The sequence below is a fragment of the Astatotilapia calliptera genome, chromosome 23 (genome assembly GCF_964374335.1).
Source record: "Astatotilapia calliptera chromosome 23, fAstCal68.1, whole genome shotgun sequence".
In the NCBI taxonomy this organism is placed as follows: domain Eukaryota; kingdom Metazoa; phylum Chordata; class Actinopteri; order Cichliformes; family Cichlidae; genus Astatotilapia; species Astatotilapia calliptera.
In genome coordinates this window covers 44,215,761-44,233,952 of record NC_137443.1, presented here as the reverse complement: position 1 = coordinate 44,233,952, position 18,192 = coordinate 44,215,761, and the positions used below count along the sequence as shown (strand labels likewise).

At 43.3% G+C, this 18,192-nt stretch overlaps 2 protein-coding genes across 2 annotated transcripts in view; both read right to left on the bottom strand.

Moving 5' to 3' along the window:
* LOC113017716 (NACHT, LRR and PYD domains-containing protein 12-like) overlaps nucleotides 1-18,192 on the bottom strand; it is a 1,242,929-nt gene that overhangs the window by 90,263 nt on the left and 1,134,474 nt on the right. The gene's annotated exons all lie outside the window — the stretch shown is intronic.
* LOC113016965 (protein NLRC3-like) lies at nucleotides 1,926-17,096 on the bottom strand. The gene is made up of 6 exons (XM_080297059.1): nucleotides 16,927-17,096; nucleotides 14,625-14,905; nucleotides 12,729-14,520; nucleotides 4,352-4,520; nucleotides 3,076-3,248; nucleotides 1,926-2,400 (listed from the first exon to the last, which is right to left on the bottom strand). The coding sequence occupies exons 1-6, from the start codon at nucleotides 17,079-17,081 to the stop codon at nucleotides 2,391-2,393; spliced, it is 2,580 nt and encodes an 859-aa protein (XP_080153185.1). The 5' UTR covers nucleotides 17,082-17,096; the 3' UTR covers nucleotides 1,926-2,390.

Below are 18,192 nucleotides of genomic sequence, written 5' to 3'. Positions count from 1 at the left end.
ACGGGACGATTCTGTATTTTAAGGGACGGTTGGCAACCCTAACTGGAAACAGTCGATCATGTCTGTTAAAGCTGAATTCAGGGCAAACTAAGCTAAATTAGTGTTTTTAGCTAACAGCTACAATAAGCATAAAAGTTACTGTTGGGCTGTTATTTGTTAACAGGGGCGATTTTAGCCCATTTTGGGCTGCAGCAGCATAAAATCCTCAGCAGGTTGGGTAAGCTTGCGTGAGCTCTCTGTGGAGGCTGTTGCAGCTGAGATGGCTCACCCGAGCGGTGCAAACTTAGTTACCTTCAAGGCTCCAGAGTCAGCTGAGGTCAGCAGCTCAGCCTCTGGGGAGGTTACAATCCCTGGAACAGCCAGGTCTCTACAACCAGAAACAGTCTTTGCATGTGCAGCTTCAGAACCAGACTTGAAGTTCCAGTTAGTGTCCGATGTCCCAGAAACACTCAGGTGCTCACTGAGCAATCTCTTGAGGCCAACACTCAGAAAATCAAACAGTCTTTGAGCCTTTGTGGGAACATTTATCGTCTCTGCTGGAAAGGTGGAAACATCTGGGAGATGCAGCCTTAACACACTGGGCTTCACAAGTCCTTGGAGGCAGCTCACTAAACTCAGGGATGCAGACAAAATCAGCACTTGCAGGAACACAATGTGCCCTCTCACAATGAGCTTGGAAGCATAAACTGAGTTTTCCTCACTGACTGTTTCAGACAGGATTGTGGGAGCAACACAAAAAGCAGCTTCAGCTGGAAACACACAGTTTAGTGTCTTTGCTGCTCGCTTTAAGTCACAATAAACAGGAAACTCATTGTGTCTCATGTCAGAATCCCTCATATACAGGACAGGAAGAGGCGGAGCTTATTTCCTGCAGGGAGCGGTTAGCAGTCTGTGTCTTTCTCATTTCTGACTCCTAAAGAGCTGAAAAACACAGGCTGTTATTGGCTGGCTGACACTGGGATTAATGTCCTTGAAGCCAGCAGTCTTTAATGTCCAGGTTCAGAACGGGCAGGTGAAAAACAGTCCTTTATGTCCTCTGATGTTCAATAAACTGTCCTGATTACTGAGGGAGCAGAGAAAGTGTCTCCATCACTCACCACAGCTGGATGCTCTGAAATCCTGGAATCCAGCTGTGGAGAGGAGCGCCGGCGGCGTGGACGCAGTTTAGTAATCAGGGAACGGGAGGCAGGAGGGAAACACAGCTGGGACCAATTACACACACGAGACAGGAAACAGTAACACAGGACTGTCAAAGTAAAACAGGAAATATAACACAGAGTCCAAAGTAAGGAGACGTGGGACACAGTGAAGACACAGAAACAGAAACCAGAACTATAATCACAAAACAAACTCAGAAACATAAAGAGTGAATCAGCTGATTCAGTGTTTGTGACAAAAACATGGATCCTGGTTAATAACTTTTATTTGTTTGTTTCTGTATTATTTTGTGTATCGTTCTTATGAGCTGTTGTTTTGTCAGTGAAATATTATTTCATTGTTTTAAGCTTTTTGTTGACTTTGAAGTGCTTAAGTTGATATTTTTGAACATTTAATTTGTTCGATTATTGTCGAGTCGATAAAACTGTCAAACGCACAGCTGCTTCCAGCACGGCCGGAGGAGAGGTGGCCGAGCAGACGCACAACACACACAGCTCACAGGTTTGCATTTCTAGATATTGCAGATGTTGCAGAAATTGAGAGTAAAGAACTCAGAGATCCAGCGCTGTCTCCTGCCCCTTATTTATACACCACAACACAACGACAGGCGTAACTCACACAAACGGGTAACATGAGGCTCAGATGCTTTGGACGTGTTCACATATACTGGACACAGAATGATGAAGATGGAGCTGCAGGAAGGAGGAAAAGAGGAAAAACACAGAAAAGATTCACAGATGTGGTGAAAAAGGACACGACAGCTTCTGTTTGTTAGTTTGGTTTTTCTTTATTTGGTAAAGATTCAGAAATAAAGAGAAGATCACATGTTTGAATATTATATTAACGTTCTGTAATTACAACAAGTTGTAAAATCTTTCCAGAGTGAGACAGAGACTGTGCAGAGACTGTAGAAGGACAGAGCAGCAGCAGAGCAGTCCAGATACACTGATGATCCTCTGTCAGATCCAGAGGGACACACAGGGCTGATGCTGGACTCTACATTGTGTCTGACAGTGGAGCTGTTCTCAGAGCAGTTCACTCTGCAGCACTGACAGTCATCTGCACTTCATTCCTCTGTCAGTCACTGCTGGATGAAGCTCTCCTCTCCACCTCCCAGTAACATGGCCCAGTCAGAGCGTCTCTACACACAAGCTGCTGCTGCTTCAACCTCTCTGGATCATCAGGACACAGCTGCTCCTCTCTCAGCACACACACCGTCCTGTTTACCATCATCACCTCCACCTGCAGAGAGAAGGAGGAAGAGCAGAGGAGATAAACGAGTGTTTCCAGAGACTCTTCATCAGCTGTCAGTCAGTGATGCAGCACATCCAGTATAAAGAGCAGCAGGGACGTCAGTGCTGGGACTGTACTAGGACTCATTGTTGCTTCACTTTTTCTAATCTTTGGATTTTTATTGAAGTTGCTGAAAATGTTTTTCCCTCCTAGTTTGAGTTTGGACTTTCATTCATTAGAAGAACCTTGGTGTGTCCACTCTGAGCTCTGTAGGAACCCCAACAACAAGCCCAACAATCCAGATGGGCGGTTCCAGCTGTTAACTGGAGGAATTCCATCCAAACATCTGCTCTCACTAAATTCTTCCTCACCTACAGACTGTGTTCTTCACTGCTTTAAACTTGGAAATCAATGCAGTCATTGGTCTGCGTGCTGCTTTGTTCAGAGAGCTGATTGGCTGTTGACAGTGTTTGATCAGAGCGTGTCAGCCGTTACTATGGTGACCATAAAGGTGAGAAACAGGAAGTGTTTGTGTCCAATCCTGAAGCCTGTCACCGTTCTCCTCTCACAGCTTCACTGAGAAGCTGCAGCTTTACAGGAAACACTGGATCTTTGTTTCATACTGACTGTGTTTAGTACAATACTGCTGACAGCACCACCCACTCACTCCATCACTCTACTGACCTCAGAGTCTCCAGTCTGTAGTCTGGACTCTTCTGAAGATCAGACAGCTGCTTCACATCTGGATCCTTCAGGTTGTTTCCATACAGCTCCAGCTCTCTCAGATGGGAGGGGTTGGACTTCAGTGCTGCTGCCAGATAATCACAGCTGATCTCTGACAAACCACAGCTCTTCAATCTGTATAAAGAATGAAAGATGTAAGTTTATTAGACAAAGTGCTTGAAATCATTCAGTGTTTCATCATCTGTTCAGAGCTGAAGAAGGTTCAGAATGTAGAAGTTTAGAAAATGCCGTCGGGGCTGAAAGTGGACAGCTCACAGATCCTGAAGCTGCAGGTTTCATCTGTCTCCAACCAAAACTGAGTGAAGCAGCAGCAAAAGAAGATCCAAACTCTGCTTCACGTTTGATCAATATGCTCATGAATTCTCTCTGACTTTGGCTGTTCCTGCCTGCACAGCTCTCTCTCTCTCAGTGTACTCCAAGAACAGCTTCAAACATCTGTTTCTGCATCATTCACTGTTTATTAGCCACCAGTCTGCTGTTGTGTTCAGTGCTGTCGGCCTCTGACAGTAAAGCCTCATTTCTGCTGTTCCATGGAAACTTTTTAAAATGATGACAGATTACAAACTCTCAGCTGTGTCTGTAATCAAACCTCTGTAACTTTGCTTCACTTCAGCAGCATCAGCTCATGTTCACATGTTGCTTCATGGTTTGCTTCAGTTTTTGATCGACTGCAGAATATTTTGAAGGTTATCTGCTATAAAAAGCCAGAAGAGGAAAATCTGCTTCATGTGTTTCTGTTTGATCCTCAGTGACTTTGACACAAAGGCCTCTGCTGTGATGATCACACCTCTGATCAAGTCTCACAGTGTCACAACTGATAAATGATCAGAGTTAGAATATTTCTGACTGTCTGCTGTGTGCCGTGACCTTTGACCTGCTAAAGACAGTCAGCTGTGGATTATTCATTGTTGTGTCTGATACTTAGAACTGTGAGGAAGAAGCTACACAGTTAATCAGGGTCCCCTCTCTCTGAATCAGGAAAGGTGGGCAGGCCGCGTGTGGGCCACGGGCCATACGTTGAGTATCACTGTTTGAAATGTGAACATTGTTCTGCTGCAGTCAATGGACTAAACCAGAGAAGAAGAAAACAGACTTTACCATGAAGATCCTCAGTGTGGATCAGTATAATATCAGCCTGATGTCTGCAGTTTAGTGTCAGCACAACTTTCACATCATATTCATCTCAGCACAACTAAAACATGCTGACTGACCTCAGAGTTTCAAATCGACATCGTGGATTCTCCAGGAAACCACACAGATGCTTCACTCCTGTATCCTTCAGGTTGCTGTAGGTTCCACTCAGGTCCACCTCTGTGGGATACGAGGGGTTGGACTTCAGTGCTGCTGCCAGATAATCAAGGCCAATATCTGACAAACCACAGACACTGTATAAAGAATGAAAGATGTAAGTTTATTAGAGAAAGAGCTTGAAATCATTCAGTGTTTCATCATCTGTTCAGAGCTGAAGAAGGTTCAGAATGTAGAAGTTTAGAAAATAGAAACTCCAAACAGCTGAAGCCAACAGGAAGCAGCTTCAAACAAACACAACAAGAGAAAAAACTCTGAATGTTTCACATTAAAGTCGTACATTTCTCATAAAAACAGGACAAAGACTTGAAAAAGTCGTGTTTTTCCTTCCAGGAACCACATGGCTTCACTTTTAAAGGTGAAGTGTGACAGAAATGGACATATTTGAAGTCCAACACCTTTTTCCAGTCACATTATTAAAGCAGACAAACTACAAGCTCATTTTCATTCCAACAAGTCATCTTCTGACCTGGACTAACAACACTGGTCTCTATGTGCAGCTGCCTGTGAGACCAGTGCTCAGGGAGCGTCTACAAAGTGCAACACTGAAAGAACATCACACACTCATTTGCTTCCAGCACTTTCACACAAACATCTATTGTCATTATTCATGTTCCTGCTCCTGCCGTCCCATTTCAAAAGCCTCGCACTTCCGTCCTTTGCGGTCTTTGAGTACGCGGCCCTTGAGGACCGTTAAGGCTTCAGACCCTGAATTGTGATACAGCCAGTGAGTACTTTCATAGGCTGCATCCTCCTGAGGACCCGGCCTGCCCTGTCACACCTGGAGAAGAGAGACACGTACAGTGGGGCAAAAAAGTATTTAGTCAGCCACCGATTGTGCAAGTTCCCCCACTTAAAATGATGACAGAGGTCAGTAATTTGCACCAGAGGTACACTTCAACTGTGAGAGACAGAATGTGAAAAAAAAAATCCATGAATCCACATGGTAGGATTTGTAAAGAATTTATTCGTAAATCAGGGTGGAAAATAAGTATTTGGTCACCTCAAACATGGAAAATCTCTGGCTCTCACAGACCTGTAACGTCTTCTGTAAGAAGCTTTTCTGTCCCCCACTCGTTACCTGTATGAATGGCACCTGTTTGAACTCATCATCTGTATAAAAGACACCTGTCCACAGCCTCAAACAGTCAGACTCCAAACTCTGCCATGGCCAAGACCAAAGAGCTTTCGAAGGACACCAGGAAAAGTATTGTAGACCTGCACCAGACTGGGAAGAGTGAATCTACAATAGGCAAGCAGCTTGGTGTGAAAAAATCAACTGTGGGAGCAATCATCAGAAAATGGAAGACATACAAGACCACTGATAATCTCCCCTGATCTGGGGCTCCATGCAAGATCTCATCCCGTGGGGTCAAAATGATCATGAGAACGGTGAGCAAAGATCCCAGAACCACACGGGGGGACCTGGTGAATGACCTGCAGAGAGCTGGGACCAAAGTAACAAAGGTCACCATCAGTAACACACTACAACGGCAGGGAATCAAATCCCGCAGTGCCAGACGTGTTCCGCTGCTGAAGCCAGTGCATGTCCAGGCCCGTCTGAAGTTTCCCAGAGAGCACATGGATGATACAGCAGAGGATTGGGAGAATGTCATGTGGTCAGATGAAACCAAAGTAGAACTTTTTGGTATAAACTCAACTCGTCGTGTTTGGAGGACGAAGAATACTGAGTTGCATCCCAAGAACACCATACCTACTGTGAAGCATGGGGGTGGAAACATCATGCTATGGGGCTGTTTTTCTGCCAAGGGGACAGGACGACTGATCCGTGTTAAGGACAGAATGAATGGGGCCATGTATCGTGAGATTTTGAGCCAAAACCTCCTTCCATCAGTGAGAACTTTGAAGATGAAACGAGGCTGGGTCTTCCAACATGACAATGATCCAAAACACATCGCCCGGGCAACAAAGGAGTGGCTCCGTAAGAAGCATTTGAAAGTCCTGGAGTGGCCTAGCCAGTCTCCAGACCTCAACCCCATAGAAAATCTGTGGCGGGAGTTGAAAGTCCGTGTTGTTCGGCGACAGCCCCAAAACATCACTGCTCTCGAGAAGATCTGCATGGAGGACTGGGCCAAAATACCAGCTACTGTGTGTGCAAACCTGGTAAAGACCTATAGTAAACGTTTGACCTCTGTTATTGCCAACAAAGGTTATGTTACAAAGTATTGAGTTGTATTTTTGTTATTGACCAAATACTTATTTTCCACCCTGATTTACCAATAAATTCTTTACAAATCCTACCATGTGGATTCATGGATTTTTTTTTCACATTCTGTCTCTCACAGTTGAAGTGTACCTCTGGTGCAAATTACTGACCTCTGTCATCATTTTAGGTGGGGGAACTTGCACAATCGGTGGCTGACTAAATACTTTTTTGCCCCACTGTATGTGAGAATGCTGTTTGTAGATTACAGCTCAGTATTCAATACCATCGTTCCCTCGAAGCTGGACAGGAAACTGCAGGATCTAGGACTGAGCAGCTCCCTTTGCAGCTGGATTCTTAACTTCCTGTCTGACAGATGCCAAGTGGTCAGACTGGGCAGCATCACCTCATCCCCCCTCACACTGAACACTGGTGCTCCACAGGGGTGTGTACTGAGCCCTCTCCTGTACTCACAGGAGAGGGCGGAGTACAGTTTGCGGACGACACTACAGTGGTGGGTCTTACCACCAACGGTGATGAGACGGCTTACAGGGAGGAGGTCAGCGCCCTGACCCACTGGTGTCAAGCCAACCATCTCACCCTCAACGTCGCAAAGACAAAGGAGGTGATAGTGGACTTCCGGAGGTGCAGAGAAGTACACACCCCCATCACCATCAACGGCGCTGCTGTGGAGAGTGAGCAGCTTCAGCTTCCTTGGTGTACATCTGGCTGACGATCTTACGTGGTCAGTACTAGGGCTGCACGATTTTGCATAAAATGAGAATCACGATTTTTTGGCTTAGAATTGAGATCACGATTCTCTCACGGTTTTCTTTTCCAGTATAAATATTTATTGCACTTATTAACTGCACATCAACTTCGTAACAGTTGAGACTGAACATAAAAACAACAAATGTCTCACGTTATGTTGTATAACAATAGTAATTTGGTAATTTGGAATGGTTTCGCGGGCCAAATGTAATTAGGATAATTGGAGGTGAGCTTCCCTCCCTACAGGACATCTACAGGAAGCGCTGCCTGAGGAAAGCGGGGAGGATCATCAAGGACTCCAGTCCCCCCAGCCATCAACTGTTCAGACTACTTCCATCAGGAAGGAGGTTCTGCAGCATCCGGTCCCCAACCAGCAGACTGAGAGACAGCTTTTTCCACCAGGCCATCAGACTGCTGGACACTTCATAGACACCTCACCTTCACTACTGGAACTTCAACATTATGCACTCCACACTGTATATAAATGCCACTTGTTTTGCACATGTCCAACTACCAACCTCTGTATATTTTATTTTATTGTTTACTCTATTTAATTTCCATATAACTCTCAGATTTAGCCGTTCTTCTATTTTGCTTGTTCTTATGTTATTGTATTTTTGCACACCTCTGTTGCTTGTGAAGCTCGCACACAAGAATTTCACTCGCATGTACTGTACCAGTGTACCTGCACATGTGATGTGACAGTCAAAGTGATTTGATTTCAGCTGCCATAACCCCCGCAATACACGGACTTCATTTACTGAGGTTATATTTATCAGGTTTTTATTTCCTGATGTTCGTATGTGTCCTGCGTGTTTCAGTCGCCAATTCTGAATTATAACTAACATAAAAACATGTTTAAGGAGGAGAGAGAGCAAATAAATCCGATTAACATCTGATCTTTGGGTTTTTGTTCAGTAATCAGCGTGACCTGCGTATAAACGCATAAAAGAGATAACGTTGGTGTTTCATGTAGTAACTGCTGGCTTTAACTGTACAAAGGTTGTTCGACACTATGACACACATACAGACTTCATGATGTTCGGCTAATATTTTTATTGTGAATATTAATCATGAGGGTAAACGGCCCTGTACACCACGGAGCGAGGTCAGCATGTCCACGATATCTTCAGCTCTCTGAGTTAACCCAGAGTTTCCCAGCTGACTAATCTAACTGTCATCTACGAATATGTCACGGCTCATATCAATATGATTTTACAGAAAATCATCCTTTTTACTGCCAACTATTCCAGAGACGTGAAAATCTACAGCATAAAGAACAAAAAATATAGCAGTCTAACGCAACACTGTAACAGAGATGAACCGTCTGTTTGTCGCAGATCAAAGTGGAATGAATGTGATTGGTTGAACAGGTGTCCGTGATCTGTGTTTTCTGCATTTTCATCAGCGTAAGAGACTCAGCAGCAGATTAGAATAACATTTATACGTTTAATAAATCATAAATCATACACAAAACGATCAAACCTGTTCCGACAGTTTGAGTTTGTGTTCCCTCAGCTGCAGACTCGCTGCTGTTTAAATGTTTGAGAGGAAGATTAGATATAAACAAACGTCAAACATAGACTCAGTCTGCGTTCACATTTGATATGAGGCCAGCACGTACAGTGGCTGTGTCCTGTTTTAAGATCGTATATGTAAAATTGTTGTCTGACCTGGAGTCCGTGGTTACCATGGTTACTGCATAAGCAGCTGTAATGTAAACAGCTGGCACAGCGGAAACCTACCGGCGACATGAGGTTTGTCATTGCAACAGAACTGTCTGAATGGTTAACTGACGTTAACTTGGATAAATTATAGTTAAGCAGTCTCACAGATAACACCCACGGAGCTGTGTGACTGTTCACCACTACACTGAAATCAGCAGGCTATTACTGAAATACACGTGCTATATCATAAACTATGATATAAATAGGGAGGTCCTATTAACATGTTTAGTTTTACAGGACACCTTCCTGCCTTTAGTCTCATTCATGAGCAGTATTAGTTTTCTTCTAACATCCAGAAGTCTGCACGATGTGTTTCATAGTTTTTAACAAGCCTTTGACAGGTAAACATAACATGACCGAAACACACACAAACAAACAAAAACAATCACACAAATTATATGTTAACCTCGTTTATTTTTAGTTAAGTAAACTCTAAAAATTCTAACAGATCGCTGGTGCTTAGAATACAGTTGAATAACTATTAAAAACCAGATGATGTAATATTTCTGCCCAGGTTGCAGTCTGAACACGCTGTTGCAAGCTCTGCTCCTCTCGGTGGAAATGCGCCGTCTCTTTCCTCTTTGTATAAAAACATTTTAAAAGTCAGTTTAATCTCAAAATTCACTGTTAAATCCAAAACACACCAGATAAAGAAAAGCGAACGGTTCAGTCTAACACAGTGAACCATTAAACTTCAGTAAAACTATGAAGTTATGACGTCTTGATGCATTCTCAATCATCCAGGTAAGTAAGTGAAAAGGGAAAGACCATCTCTGAATCGAGGAGGAGCCTAAGGGTACATCTGTCACCATCTTACATGCTGTGATTGCAGCCGTTCCCCAACTCTCTGTGAATGGGACTCATGGACATTGATCAGTGGTTGTTGATCAATGGCTGTGACAGTTTGCATAATTCTGATTAATGAACTGACCTCCCAGCCCATTGTTCCTTCAGTGGGCTGGTTTCAGTCATTATGCAAATGTACTGTTTATAAGATTGAAACCTGCAGTCAGCTGAGACTGAAGAAGTCACCTGATGATGACGAAACAAAACGCTACGTCCAGATGAACAGAATCAACTTTTGGAGACATGCAGTTTAACCTCAGCCAAACCGATTTGCTCAGTTGTAAATAAAACAGCGAAGTAAACGTGACCCGACAGACAGAACCTGAGTGAATTAAGTCCAGCGTTTAACCACTGAGAGCTAAAACTCAGGTGAGGTTTCAAAGCTGTGTGATTGGACATCAGCTGCTGATGAAGCTGGTTCGCCTATAAAGTGCTCTGTAGGGAAACAAGCTTCAGCAGCTCTGCGCTCGGGAAAAAACTATATTTACTTATCTTGTGCAGAAAAATGTGACATTGCGTTATATCGCAGCTAAACAGCTGACAGGTGAGGAGGAGGATGCATGCAGGTAAACTGAGGGCCTGTTGAGCTGATCGCTGGTGTCCTGAGAAACACGTCAGCTCGTTCTTTATGTTACAGAAGCACAGAGACACAAGGCGGAAAAAGACAGTGAAAATGAGAATCTGCAAATGCAACATGTGGAACACGGACAGTGGAATATGTAAACAAACTGGGTAACGTAACCCCCCCCAAAAAAACAGTTAAGCTGGAACACCGGGGCTGTGAGCTCAGTGCACTCTGTCAGCTGACTGTTAGCAGAGCGAGTGAAAACTCTGAAAACATCTGAGCACTTTTGCAAACACGTTCTATGTTGACAACCTGACCAGACATGTGAAGATTACGCTGCGACATTCGCGGCTAAAACACTGTTAAAAGTGTAGTTGGTGACAGAAAAACAGGATATTTTATAACTTTACACCACCATTGCTGACGGTGATTTGAAATGCATTCTGGGATACCTGGCTGCCCCAAGGCCACACAAGCAATCGATTATCTAGGATCGACCTGTCTTGACTTACTTTGCACGGCAACCAATCAAATGCTAGAGAAGCTGCAGTTAGCATGATGCACTTAGTTTGATGGGTGAGGCTGACAGATAAAATGATTTCAAGTTGAGACATGAAGGGGACAAAAGTGCCAAAATGAATTAAATAAATACATCATTAAATAACTAATTAAAATTGTCAATAATTAATTAAATGTGTCATAAATATTTATTTAGTTAATTATTTCCAATTGTAATTAATTATTGCCACATTTAATTAATTATTTAATGGTGTATTTAATTAATTCACTATGGCAGTCCTGGCGTTCCACAGCACCGTGCCATAAGGCAAAAGTGATAACTGGCTCGGGGACCAGGTCCCCAGATCTTAATCCAGTTGAGAATTTGTGGTCAATCCTCAAGAGGCGGGTGGAGGAAAAAAAACCCACTAATTCTGATAAACTCCAAGAAGTGATTATGACAGAATGGGTTGCTGTCAGTCAAGATTTGACTGAGAGCACGCCCAGTCGAATTGCAGAGGTCCTGAAAAAGAAGGGCCAACACTGCAAATACTGACTGTTTGCATAAATGTCATGTAATTGTCAATAAAAGCCTTTGAAACGTATGAAGTGCTTGTCATTATATTTCAGTACATCACAGACACAACTGAAACAAAGATCTAAAAGCAGTTTAGCAGCAAACTTTGTGAAAACTAATATTTGTGTCATTCTCAAAACTTTTTGGCCACGACTGTACTTTCTTCTCACATGTCCATCACTCCTACTCTCGCCTGGATTATTTTTTGGTCAGCAGCTCACTGCAGAGTGACATCTCAGACACTGAGATTCACCTTACAGCTGTCAGCGATCATTCTCCTGGATCTTTAACAATAATACATAAGAAGAACATTCTGCCGAGTAAAAACTGGAGATGAAGACTTTGTTAAATATTTTTAAAAAAGAGTGGACTTAGGAAATACTGAACAAAATACCCCAAAAATTTGAACACAGTAACAAATTTGGTCGATTTCTAGCTAACCAGTTAAAAATAAAGAAAGAAAAAACAACTATATGTGCTGTTAAAGATGATCTGGGAACACAATGTATGATCTGAAAGAATGAACAACATTTTTAGGGATTTCTATGAAACTTTATATTCACCACAAATAAACGCGTCTAAAAAAGACATTTATTACTTTCTTGACAGCGTAACTCTTCCAAAATTCTGCCGATTCTGGCACCAGTTTTTTACAGAACGTTGTTGGAAATCAAAGAAAAGGGAAGACTTCCATCAAATATGAATTCTGCAAACATTAGTCTCCTGCTAAAACCAGGCAAAGACCCTGTACATCCCTCAAGCTATCGTCCAATATCACTTATAAATGTAGACCTTAAAATAATCTGCAAAGCTCTCTCAAAGAGATTAGAGAAAATAACCTCCCTCTTAATTCATCCTGACCAAACTGGTTTCATAAAAGGTAGGCACTCATCAACAAATACACGTAGATTACTTAGTTTCATAGACTACTCATGCAGTAAAAACATCGAAACTACAATATTTTCTTTAGATGCAGAAAAAACGTTTGACAGAGTTAACTGGAAATGTTTATTTCCAACTTTACACAAATTTGGTTTTGGAAACTCTTTCAAAAATATTACACAACAGCTTGTGTCAGAACAAATGACCAAACATCCTCCAGCTTCTGCATTTCTGAATAACAAATCTTGGACTCACCGAGCCTTTCTGCAGTTCCTCACAGCTGGAATCAGTCTCTGTCGTCCCTCTGCTGATGTGTTGTACTTCTGCAGGTCTAACTCATCCAGAACATCCTCTGACATCTGCAGCATGAAGGCCAGAGCTGAGCACTGGATCATAGTGAGTTTCTTCTTTGATCTGTTCTCTGACTTCAGGAACTCTTGGATCTCCTGGTGTAATGAGAGGTCGTTAATCTCCATCAGACAGTGGAAGATGTTGATGCTTCTGTCAGGAGAGATTTTAAGCTTCTTGTTATTCTTCAGGTTCTTGATGACTCTCTGGATGGTTTCTGGACTGTTCTCTGTCTGACCCAGCAGACCTCCTAAGAGTCTCTGGTTGGACTCCAGACAGAGGCCATGAAGGAAGCGAACAAACAGGTCCAGACGACCATTTTTACTCCTGAAGGATTTTGTTAGTGTTTCCATCAAAAAATCATCCAGAGATGACTCGTTGTATTTTCTTCCCAGGAAGTCCTTCAGCACCTCCGACTTCCTGTTGGTGAAACAGTGGAACATGTAGACTGCAGCCAGAAACTCCTGGATGCTCAGATGAACAAAGCAGTAGACTGGTTTCTGGAAGATCACACACTCTCTTTTGAAGATCTCTGTACAAACTCCTGAGTACACCGAGGCCTCTGTCACATCCAGACCACACTGCTCCAGGTCTTCTTGGTAGAACATGATGTTTCCTTTCTCCAGATGTTCAAACGCCAGCCTCCCCAGCTTCAGAAGAACTTCCCTGTCAGCCTCCGTCAGCTCCTGTGGACTCGTCTCATGTCCCTCGTGGTACTTGTTCTTCTTCCTCTTTGTCTGAACCAGCAGGAAGTGTGAGTACATGTCAGTCAGGGTCTTGGGCAGCTCTCCTCTCTGCTCTGTAGTCAACATGTGCTCCAGAACTGTAGCAGTGATCCAGCAGAAGACTGGGATACTACACATGATGTGGAGGCTCCTGGATGTCTTCATGTGGGAGATGATTCTGCTGGACAGCTCTTCATCACTGAATCTCCTCCTGAAGTACTCCTCCTTCTGGGCGTCAGTGAAGCCTCGTACTTCTGTTAGCCTGTCAACACATGTAGGAGGGATCTGATTGGCCGCTGCAGGTCGGGAAGTTATCCAGACGAGAGCCGAGGGAAGCAGATTCCCCTGGATGAGGTTTGTCAGCAGCTGGCTGACTGATGACTTCTGTGTGACATCAGACAGCAGCTTCCTGTTGGTGAAATCCAATGAAAGTCTGCTTTCATCCAGGCCGTCAAAGATGAACAAAAGCTGAGAGACAGCCAGCGTCTCTGCTGTGACCTTCTGTAGTGTTGGATGGAAAACATGGAGCAGCTCCAGAAGACTGTACTGCTCCTCTCTGATCAGGTTCAGCTCCCTGAATGAAAGCAGAACCACCACACTGACATGTTGGTTCTCCAAGCCCTCTGCCCAGTCCAGAGTGAACTTCTGCACTGAGAAGGTTTTTCCAACACCAGCCACGCCGTTGGTCAGAACCACTCTGATGGGTCTCTGTTGGTCAGGTAAGGCTTTAAAGATGTCCTGGCACCTGATTGGAGTGTCATGGAGGGCGTCCATCTTGGAAGCTGTCTCCAGCTGCCTCACCTCATGTTGGCTATGAACCTCTTCACTCTGTCCCTCTGTGATGTAGAGCTCAGTGTAGATCCTGTTGAGGAGGGTTCTACTTCCTGTTTCATCACTTCCTTCAGTCACACGTTCACATCTCCTCCTCAGACTGATCTTATGTTCATCTAAAACCTCCTGCAGACCAACATCTGCTGAAAGAAAGAAAAACAGAAAGAAAACTCTTCAATGTCTGAACAACAACAAGAAGTCCAGTTTTCAGAAATGAGTCCATCAGCAGACAGATGTTCAGTCTTACTTTGTACACAGCTGCTCTGACTGGCTGTCTGCAGTCCAGCTCTGCTTCTGGATCTTTCTCCACACTGGGGACAGGACCAGTCTCCTGATGAAGCAGACTGGTCCCAGTATGAGGAGATGCACTGTCTGCAGAACCAGTGTCCACAGCTGGTAGAGACTGGATCCTTCAGGACGTCCTGACACAAAGCACAGCAGGACAGCTGCTCCTCCTCACAGACACCACTCCTCTTCCTCTTCCTCCCTCTGTGAACACATTTCTTTATCACTAAAATCATTGACTGTCAGTGACAAACATCCAGATTTGATGACACTGTGCAGAAGCTCTGATGGTCACAGAGAAAAGTCAAAGTGGAGAAACTTGTGTTTGAGTTCAGAATCCAAGTTTCCTTTGCTGTTCCTGCCTGTCTTATTAAACACAGTGATCAGCCTACAAACTCCACAGTAAAAGCCTTCATCACAGAGCTGATTATGTCCTTCACTGGATGTACTGGAAGTTTGGGATCCATCACTTTCAACTGACCTTTGACCTCCTCTAAAAACTGTGGTGGAGCAGCGGTGTCACATTCAGAGCTTTCAGCTTTATTTTGAAAGAGTTCAGTCATCAGGAAGTGAACTTCTTGGTTCTGATTTCCTTTCTATTATTTTACAGAAGTGAAGAAGAAGAACTAAAAGCTTTGAAATGATCTGAGTGATATTTTTGAACATTGCCACCAAATTGAGTTCAGCCTCCAGCAGTAACTTTGTTTCATGATGCCTCCCTGATGATGTGATGTTTGATTACAAACCTGTTTATGTGTTAGACATTAATCACATGAACACAGGCAGAAAAAAGAAGCCAATGAAACAAATGACAGAAACGTGTTCATTCACTGCCATGATCCATATTTGATATGTACAGATGTTTGTAAAGAACACGTGTGCAGCGCTTTGTTCTGAGTATCTGCTGTCAGCACACAGTGCAGCAATAACTACAACCACACGTTTCTGTAGATCCTGAACATCAGCCTGGAGGAATCTGACCTCAGGTCTGCACACAGAGGAGCTTCACCTCTGGGATGATGCTGGCGTCAGCTCCTTCTACAATCAGGCAGAAGCTTCTGCACCATCAGGACACAAACAGAGAGGAGCTTCTATCCTCAGACCATCCAAGTCCTAAATCAGAACATGCTCCCCTCATAGCATCACCATCAGGGTTTAAACAGGACCTTACATCATGTTCTTGTCTCACTGTCATATTTCAGATCATACCTGATTCATTATGACGTCACACGCTGCTACACTGATCCTGCTGCTTCATTACTGCTGATATTACTCTGCTCACTCTGTTCAGTTACTCTGTTTACATCACTTTGCTCATTTGCTTTGTTCTGCTTGCACTGCTCTGTCAGTACATGCTGTGCTAATGTGGCACAAAGCACTTTAACATTACATCTGCACAATGTTTCATTATTTCATTTAATGATTGTTTCTAATGTTTTGTCCAGTCACAGGAGCAGCTCAGCACATTTCACTGTGTTGTACGTGTATGACGATGCCTGTGACAAATAAACAGCCTCGGACTCTTCAATCTTCTGCATTTCTTTGGAGATCAGCTCAGTGGCCTGTTGAGACCATCTTTCTATTTCTGATGACTCAGTTCAGATTATTATCCTGATACTTTCTTTTAAAATGTGATGAAATCATTTATCTGATGTTCTGACACAAATACACCAAAACAATCCCAAACAGCACAAACCACCACGTTACACACAGTGTAATAAAAATACAGGCAACTACAAATAAAAACACTTTAAAAATATAAACTAAAATTACAAAGTGGTCACAGAATTTCAAACACCCGTAAATGAGTCAGCAGCTCTCTTACATGGTCAGCTGAGCTCCATGATTGAAGAACATTGTTGCTGCAGGTTCATGACTGAAGACTGGAGGTTTGTCTTTGGACCAGTCACTCCTCACAGACACACAGCTGGATGCTGGAGACTGTGACCTCTGACCTCTGCAAACACAAACACATCACATGAATTACTGATTAATCTCTGTTTAAAATCTTTTAAGCAGCTGCAAACACACAAACTGGATGATGTGATGGTTTCTGTCAGTAATAGTTGTCTCAGATTAGAGTACAGACGGCTGCAGAGACGTTCACAGCAACAGAGAAGAAATCATTACCTTGGATTGCATTACTACTACGATTGATACTAGCATTATCGTACCCGGACCACCATTAGGAATCATTTATGATGTCACTGGTAGAACATATTTATAGAAACAACCTTTGAACTCTGAGTCAGCAGCTCTCTTACATGGTCAGCTGAGCTCCATGATTGAAGAACATTGTTGCTGCAGGTTCATGACTGAAGTTTACAGGTCTGTCTTTGGACCAGTCACTCCTCACAGACACACAGCTGGATACTGGAGACTGTGACCTCTGACCTCTGCAAACACAACCACATTGCATTCATTTCACATCAATTAGTACACCACAAAAGGCATGCAAGAAACACAGTATGAAGGCAAACTTCTGGCTTCAATAACATTCAACAGGTCAGGTGGAAACTTTTCTCAGATTTGATTCATGTTTTTATAGAACGATCCAGCTAAAAAAAATATACCATTAGGTCAGGGGTCAGCAACCTTCAGGACCCAAAGAGCCATTTGGAGCCAGTTTCCACACAAAAGAAAACACTGGGAGCCACAAATACTTTTTGACATCTAGAATGAAGATAACACTGTATATACTGTTTTTTACCTTTATGCTTTGTGTGAACAACTAAGGTGTGTTGCTTATGAAATCCATGAAGTGCTACAGAGAAAATTACATGTTATTTATGTAATGAACACATTTGAACTCTTAAAGAAATATAACAAAAGGAAAGACACCCAGCTGAACTAAAATGATGTAGCAAACAAAAACTGCTGTGAGCCGCCACCCTTATATCTCCTTTGGGCTTTTGGAGCCTTGACCTGACTTTAAAAAAACAATTGGAAAAAAAGCTCTATGCTGCTGAAAGATGAAAAATAGATATTTGCAAAATTCTGCCTAAATATGTATTTTACCTGGTTAATGTGTGTGGCGGGGCGTGGTCTGCAGCGCCGCTGCAGGGGAGGCGGACGCACCTGAGCGGCACCCGCAATCACGCCTCGCCGCCTTAACGTCTGTGCTGTTGTGTTGGTGTGAAGAAATCATTACCTTGGATTGCATTACTACTACGATTGATACTAGCATTATCGTACCCGGACCACCATTAGGAATCATTTATGATGTCACTGGCAGAACATTTATAGAAACAACCTTTGAACTCTGAGTCAGCAGCTCTCTTACATGGTCAGCTGAGCTCCATGATTGAAGTTCACTGTTGCTGCAGGTTCATGACTGAAGACTGGAGGAAGTATTTCTCTGGACCAGTCACTCCTCACAGACACACAGCTGGATGCTGGAGACTGTGACCTCTGACCTCTGCAAACACAAACATCAATAACTGATCAGTTCTCTCTGACAGCCATATGATCAGCTGATCCCTCTGTGATATTGTGTCTGCCTCATAACGCTGACAGGTCAGCCAATCATC